Source organism: Aplysia californica, unplaced genomic scaffold, assembly GCF_000002075.1.
Source record: "Aplysia californica isolate F4 #8 unplaced genomic scaffold, AplCal3.0 scaffold01171, whole genome shotgun sequence".
Lineage (NCBI taxonomy): Eukaryota > Metazoa > Mollusca > Gastropoda > Aplysiida > Aplysiidae > Aplysia > Aplysia californica.
In genome coordinates this window covers 77,428-85,432 of record NW_004798441.1, presented here as the reverse complement: position 1 = coordinate 85,432, position 8,005 = coordinate 77,428, and the positions used below count along the sequence as shown (strand labels likewise).

The following is an 8,005-nucleotide window of genomic DNA, read 5'->3' as shown; positions in this document are numbered from 1 at the left end:
CAACAACAACAACAACAACAACAACAACAACAACAACAACAACAACAACAACACCAACAACAACAACAATACCAGCCAGATTTGTATCATTTCTCAGCACAGATCAACCACGAGTGGAGATGTTCGGTGTAGTTTTGCTCCTCTGTAGTGCCGCAAGCTGGAGGAGAACCGCCGAAAGTGACGCTGTTCCTTCCTGGACACACCTGCCCAAGTATAACAGGTCTGGCTGGCAGGCTCCTAGGATGGACGGCTGGAGCGTCAGTCTTACATCGAGCCAGCAATTCGAGAACAGACTACAGTCAGATGAAAGTGAACACCGCTTAACAAAACTTGAACACCTGTCCAGAAGTCTCTCGCGAGATGGGTCGGAGAGAGGGAAACGACACAGTCCTAGACTCGAGATCTTGGACAAAAACTGTGCGAAAACTCGGGACAACAGTACATACATCCAGATTCAAGGACCATTTCGAACGAAGTATGGAGTGAGTACTTTTGGAATGCCCCCTACCCCCCTCGAGTGTGGCTCAGAGGCCGAGCTCCTGGCCACAGCGGATGAAGGACTTTTCCACTTCCGATCACCATGCTGTGCAAAGTGGTGTGAAACTCAGATCGTCGTTAAAGATAAAACTGCCGTGGGGTTGGATGTAATGATAGAATTTCTGGAGTTCAATGTTCCGTCTCCTCTCATGCTCAACTCAGACGAGACTTACACGTGTAAAGATAGTCGGGGGACTTTTCCCTGTGACAATGTTGCTATCTGTGCTCCCGAAACCGATGACATTCTCATGGGGTACAGCAATATTCAGAGTGGAGACGCGCGAGAACGTTCTATGTCGTGACGCCATTTCCTTTACTCTAAAATACCGGAAGTGCGAGGAAACAGACGAGACGGCCCTGTGCCAGTCACAGCATACAGTGGTGGGTGATGGTCAGGCGGGGTTCCTCACGTCTCCTGGCTACAGAGAAGGCATCAGATATCCGGCTCCCACTATGTGCAAATGGGATATCCAAGTGTCCAATAACAGCCTTCTTCAGCTGTCCTTCGAGTTTTTTGGGCTTAGCAGAGTGAGAGATTCCCTAATCCTACAGCTCTTCCCACAAAGCGAGTTTTCTATCTACCTTCAGGATGTTGTGTATGCAGCGTTCCCCGGCTACAGTCAGCGCGTTACAGAAGGCTATCACTTTACACTTCCGGGATACCGTGCCAAAGTAGACTTCTACTCAGGAGCGTTGAGCGAGGGCAAGGGATTCTAGATGTGGTACAAGGCGGTCAGAAGAGATCCAGTCCTCCCCTTAGCTGGCACATTTGTTCTCAACTGTTCGGGGCATGAGACATCTCTTCCTCCAGACATTATTTGTGATTTCCGAGACGACTGCCAAGGAGGTAAGGACGAGGTTAACTGCGCCTATGTCACTGGAACACCCTGGTGCCCAGGCGGCCATGTCTTTGGCTCCAGCTGCTATCACCTCCTCGCGCCACAGTGGAAAGGCACTTGGCAGAAAGCAGAGAACATGTGCGTGCAGCAGTATAACGGACATTTGGTCACTCCCAATACCGGAAGAGAGCTCCAGTTTCTGTCCCACTTGATTTTCCTAAAGTTTCAGTATAGCTTTGCAACCTTGTGGTATCTGGGCTTCCGCCGTAGGAGCTTCGGCGCTGATTTGTTGTATCGGAAAGTGTACCAGGCTGTGGACGGGACGAGCGTGTTCGGTGGATTCAAACAGCAGTTTGTCTCTGACGTCACAGCTGCTTGTGCTTTGTGGGACTACACGCAAATATTTAATCTAAGGGAAGTTACAGACATACCCTGCTACCAAGTGTGGACGGTAAGAAAGTCCGATGCAGAGTTTTCTCGCACTATTTTCCAACGACAAAACGTTCATATAGTCTGTGAGGTGAAGAAAACAGCGGAAGCGAAACCCCTCGTGACTTCTTCCTCGGCTGCTGTGTGGACGGCGAAAAGGGAAACGTTTGAGTGTGTGGTCAGTAAAGAGAGAGTCTCACTGTCCAGGCGATGTGACTGGCTCTCTGACTGCTGGGACGGAAGTGACGAAGTCGGCTGCGCTGGTCTGAGTGACGTACCCTCGTATGTCCGGTTTACCTGCACGTCTGGACGCCCGCTGTGGTACTCCCACGTCTGTGATGGTGTCAGCGACTGTGTGGACGGTTCTGACGAGGAGTTCTGTGCCCCGGCCTCTGACGACAACTCAGCCCTGGCGGTGTGTGACGATGGGGTCCCGGTGCCGGCCTCTGCCTGGTGTGACGCCAAACCCGACTGTCTGGACGCTTCTGACGAGCTGGACTGCTCTAGGTGTAACGGCGGGGCCCTCCTGTGTCCGTCTGTGGGCTGCCTGCCGCCCCACTGGGCGCACGACGACGCCCTGGACTGCCACCTCAGAGACAAGAGTGGTCAGTGGATCCTGGAACCTGACTTTGTTCCTCACACACTTGACGCTCGGCCACCACCAGGCGTTGTCCGGCCAGACGGCTACGGCAAAGTGACCATCGAGCCGTTAGACGAGGGCGAGCCGTGTCCGCCAACACACGCCCAGTGCCCCAAAGGCTACTGTATACCCATCCACATGCTCTGTAACGGCCACACAGATTGCCCGGAGGGAGAGGACGAGCTGGCAGAGACATGCCAGTCCTTCTGTGAGGGCCGCTACAAGTGTCACCAGACGTCCATGTGTCTCCACGATGACCACGTCTGTGACGGCTGGTTCCACTGTCCGCTACACGACGACGAGACGTTCTGTTGGACAAACGACACATGTCCGCCCGGCTGTGTGTGCTCGGGAGAAGAAATCACCTGCCGCTCTGGGTTCACGATCGGTGACTTTGTACGCGTGAGGCGACTGGATGTTTCTCACACTGCTCGACCAAACGACTCACTGACTGTACAAAACCATTACATAATCGCCCTGTTTGCTCACAACTCAAATGTACGGGAACTTGGTCTTCTGGGCATGACGAACCTATACCACTTAGATTTAAGCGACAATGCTTTAAGAAATTTTGCCCCAGACTCCTTTGAAAAAAGTCCAGGAATTCGACAACTCTTTCTTGCCAGGAATGAACTATCCGAGACGGACCTGCAGCCTATAACATCTCTGAAAAACCTTGAAATCCTCGATGTTTCCGGCAACGCCCAAGTACGTATCAGATCATCCTCCTTCACCGGCCTAGCCAGGCTGAGAAGCTTACAGCTGGACGACATGGGCCTCACGGTGGTGGAGACTGGCGCCTTTGATGGACTGCTAGAACTGAGGACGCTCACCATGAGAGGGAACTCTATTTCCGTGTTCCAGCAAGGTATGTTGTTGGGTCTGTCTCAGCTTACCTCACTGAGCAGTGACAACTACAAACTGTGTTGTCCGGTCATGAAGCCAAAGTCCTTGTCCACGGGAACCTGCCAAGCTCCAAAAGATGAAATTTCTTCCTGTGAGGACATCCTCCGGACGCCCTTTTTCCGGGTTTTTCTGTGGCTCGTGGCGTCGCTGACAATCTTGGGCAACAGCTGTGTCCTGGTTTACCGGCTGTGTGTAGAGCGCAAGCCTTCCACACTGGGCTACAACACGTTCGTCATCAACCTCAGCGCCTCCGATCTCCTCATGGGGATTTACTTGGCTATCATCGGCGCTGCGGACCAAGTCTACAAGGGCCGCTACTTGTGGGAGGCAGACTCCTGGCAAAGCTCCAGTTACTGTTCCCTGGCCGGGTTTCTGAGCACGGTGTCCAGCGAGGTGTCCGCCCTCACTATCTGTATGGTCACTCTAGACCGGTACCTGGCCCTGGCTTTTCCGCTAGCCAATGTCCACCTGACCCCAAAGAAAGCCCGATGTCTGGTGCTGGTCACGTGGGTTGTCGGTGTCCTGTTTGCTGGGGTTCCTCTGTTACCTCCTTTGTCCCACTGGCGGTTCTACGCTCAGACCGCCGTGTGTGTTCCCCTGCCCATCACCCGCGCCGACTTCCCGGGGAGAGACTACGCCTTCTCTGTCTTCATCGTCCTCAACCTGGCCCTGTTTGTGGCTATCGCTGTTGGGCAAGTCCTCATCTACCGCTCCGTGAAGGCCAACAGTCTCAAGATGACAGCCGCTCCGATAAGCAGGAGGTTGGGTTGTTTTATTTTTCTCTTGTTGTTGTTGCTGTTGTTGTCGTTGTTGTTGTCGTTGTTGTTGTCGTTGTTGTTGTTGTTATTGTTGTAGTTGTCGTTGTTGTTGTTGTTGTTGTTGTTGTTGTTGTTGATGGTGTCGTTGTTGTTATTGCTATTGTTGTTGCTGTTGTTGTTATTATTGTTGTCGTCGTCGTAATGGTTATTTTTGCTAAAGCTGTGTTCATCGAAGATTTATGTTTGTGGTTGTTGTTGTTGTTGTTGTTGTCGTTCTTCTTCTCGATGATTTTCTCGCTACAGCTCTTTGTATCACTGTTCAATATTTGTAGTTGTTGTTGTTGCTGTTGTTTTCTTGATGATGATGATGATGATGATGATGATGATGATGATGATGATGATGATGATGATGATGATGATGATAATGATGATGGTGGGCAAAATAAAAACACTACAAAGATACACTGATGGAATCCTTGTGAGGCCATGTGACATACTTTCCATAAATTCTTAGATGAACATTAAATTCGGAGGCCCCGCCCCTTTGGTGATCTAAAGGGATTCAACCCACACAATTTTTCTAATCAAGCAGGTGGCGACAGTACCACTGTGTTAGTGTGGGGGGATTTCTTTGCCCCCCTCAGCTCACGTCTATGTACCACAAGTGCCGTCGGTGGTCCAGTGGTTAGGCTATTGGGCTTGCGACCAGAGGGTCGTGGGTTTGAAGGCAATCAGTGGCCCATCAACATCAGACCCTTAGGAAAGGCACTTGACATATATTTTGCTCACTTCTCCCCGGGTGGGAATTGGTGCCCATTGCTGTAGACAGCGAAAGATTTGGTGTGCCCATTGCTGTAGACAGCGAAAGATTTGGTCAGTTTGTTCATGTTTAAGAACGTGTAATCCTTTGCTTGCACTGTGTGCTTCCCGAGAAGCCAAGAATGTTTCTTTTTTTTTTTATAGTAGAGGGTTTTACGGCGCTCGCAACTGCATAAGGTCACATGAGCGCTAAGAATGTTTCTTGGGTGTCCAAGTTCTGCTAGAGAAATGATAGTTGTAAAGCGCAGAGAGCTTGCTGTAGCGATGGGAAATAATATGCTACAAATGCAGTAATCATCAGTGTGTTTGTGTTTGTGTTTGTGTGTGTGGGGGGGGGGGGGTTTGTTTGTTTGTTTATACAGAACTCAGAGTTTGTTCGTCCACGTTCTTTGGACAATGTCAATACACTACCTGTCTATCATTCTGTCTGTTGATTTTTTTTTTCTCTCATCAAGAAACCAGGACACAGCCATTGCACGAAAACTAGCCCTCGTTGTGATAACTGACTTCCTGTGCTGGTTTCCGATCGGAGTCATGGGTCTCCTGTCCAAGGTTGGAGTTCCAATCCCAGGGGAAGTGAACGTGGTCGCGACCATCTTCATCCTGCCTCTCAACTCCGCCCTCAACCCAATCCTCTACACGCTGCCCGCATTGATTCAGAAACTGGAGGAGTGGCAGGCGAGACCGGACCCGAACAAAGCAATTTCTGCAGGTTTCAGGCTTAGATCCAAAGACCTGCCACAAGGAAATGTGTCCAGCTCATCAAGACAATGTAAGTCCGGCTATAGAGGGATCTCTAGATCTGCAAGAGGCCCCGATGACGTCACCAGGTCCCAGGTTTGTCTGGCAACGCTCAGAGTCTGGCTAGAGACCGGCAAGGTGAGGAGAGCCGCTGTGAGACAGATCTTGTCTCGCTATCAGATGGACAATCCCAGCTCTTCGGCGTCTTTGGTGTAGTAGTCAGCTCCTCTAGTGACAGGTGTTGTTACTTGGAACATAAAACAAAGATTTTACACTACTAACCTTCTGTCACATGCTACTATAACAGGAATTAGCCAAACCTGTTCCTCTGCTCTGTGTTGTGATTCTTTCCGCAGCTTTGGGGCCCCGATGCGTTGGATTGGAATCTCACACTTCACGCACAACTGAACTGAGGCTCTAACTAGCCTTTTTCACAACCTATACTTTCAGCAGGCCTCCTCTGCCTTGATACAACTCTCTCCTCTCAAAATCCCACCAGTAGTAACTCAGGCTTTTATCCACTTGCAAACAATACAACTGAACACAGACTCACACTTTGCTCACTCTCACACTTTCAGCCAAACAATACAATAGGCTAGGCCTAACCCCCTGCCACTACCAAAAACAACCAAATACACCACAACAGGTTTAGGTTTTTAAAAAGTTTTAGTAAGGTTTTACAGCGCTCGCAACTGCTTAAGGTCATATGAGCGCCGAGGGGTGGATGTCAACAGAGAAGTGCAAACGGGGAATCAGGCTTACTCTGCTCACCTCTCTAGCCTCAACAGCACAAAGTCTGCTTCGACTATCAAGGCATCCCAGAACTAGCAGTTCACAAGAGAGTGACAATATACAAAAGAAGTAGAGGGAAAATGACGATAGTAAGGATGAGGACAGAAAAAGTAGCAGTTCCCCCAATGTTGTTTCGGCACAGTATGAGAATGACATTGATAAATCAGCCCATTTACAATTCTGCTGCGCATGAGAGCATGTTAATATCCCCCTTTGGGAAAGGCCTAAAGACACTTGAGTCAGTGGCGCTGTCTGGTGGATGTGTGAGAGGTTTAACGTACACCACATACCTTAGCCAACTAGGTAACCACCGGAAGAAATCACATCATTATGAAGTAAGTCATTGGGTTCGGAGTCGATTCCTACGATTCCTAGCTTTCAGTAGTCGAGAACCTTGCCGCCCAGCACTATTAAACGGTCGCTTTTAAGGACAGGCGGGCTAACCGAGATTTCGGGGGTTTCTAGAAATTTTGACCTATACCTAAAGGGGGCATTGCCCTACCTATAGGAGAAGTTTGGTTTCATTGGTGTGTATATTTGTTTGGTTATAGAGAAAACTCTCCTTGTCTTTTAAAGAAACTGAACAAGGGGCAAAACTTTACTTTTGATTTTCTCAAAACAGCATTTAACAGGATAGCCCCTTGTGATAAAAAGCGACCACTTAAGAGTAACAAGTAAAGAAAAGAAGAAGGAGAAATAAGGACGATAGATGTTTCATAGGAAAGAAGGAGCACACCACGACAGAACACCCGTCAACCACCCACACGAGTAGTGGTTAGATGCTTCGTTGCCGTACCCAGGAGACCCGACTTCGATTACTGAGTGGGAAGACTTTTCCTCGAGTTTCTCGGTGTGTCTGCTGAGATGTTGTACCCATCTCAGCCTGGGTAGGCTCTGACAGACGAGGTCAAAGAACTCAAAGCTCGTCTCTAAAATTCTCTAAATAGTGTCGATCTGGGCGTAAAACACCTGGGTACACTAACAAAACAAAACAAAAAGAAAAAGAAGAAAGAAAAAGAATCTCGAGTCCTCAGTTGTCTCAAAATATCGTTGTGTGACAAACTCAGTTTGTGAATACACGGCTTGGTTCTTGTGTGAGCGGCGTGTGGAATCTACACTACTCACACTGTCCTCTTGGCGTGTATGATACAGCTTTGCCTGGTTTATACACATACATGTTGAGTCTATACTGATGGTCTTAAGACAGTGTGCATGATACAGCTTTGCCTGGTTTACACACATACATGTTGAGTCTATACTGACGGTCTTAAGGCAGCGTGCATGATACAGCTTTGCCTGGAAGCTACACATACATGTTGAGTCTATACTGACGGTCTTAAGGCAGCGTGCATGATACAGCTTTGCCTGGAAGCTACACCTAGAGGAAGTAAAATGTTAGTAATATTGTAGCGACATAACTGCGTACTACATGTGCGTATTAACAGTAATGACAAAACCCTAAACCCAAACCATTAGCTTGTCGAGATTACTGCAGTTCCGTATGTTAAGGTGTTTATTTGTACAGTTCTATGTGTACCCCCCCC

The 8,005-nt window shown here is 48.9% G+C and overlaps 1 protein-coding gene across 1 annotated transcript; it reads left to right on the top strand.

Annotated features, from left to right (window-relative positions):
* The first annotated feature begins 1,237 nt into the window (after nucleotides 1–1,237).
* Nucleotides 1,238–5,943, top strand: LOC101862918 (G-protein coupled receptor GRL101). The gene is made up of 2 exons (XM_005112048.3): nucleotides 1,238–4,112; nucleotides 5,384–5,943. The coding sequence occupies exons 1-2, from the start codon at nucleotides 1,255–1,257 to the stop codon at nucleotides 5,883–5,885; spliced, it is 3,360 nt and encodes a 1,119-aa protein (XP_005112105.1). The 5' UTR covers nucleotides 1,238–1,254; the 3' UTR covers nucleotides 5,886–5,943.
* The last annotated feature ends 2,062 nt before the right edge of the window (nucleotides 5,944–8,005 follow it).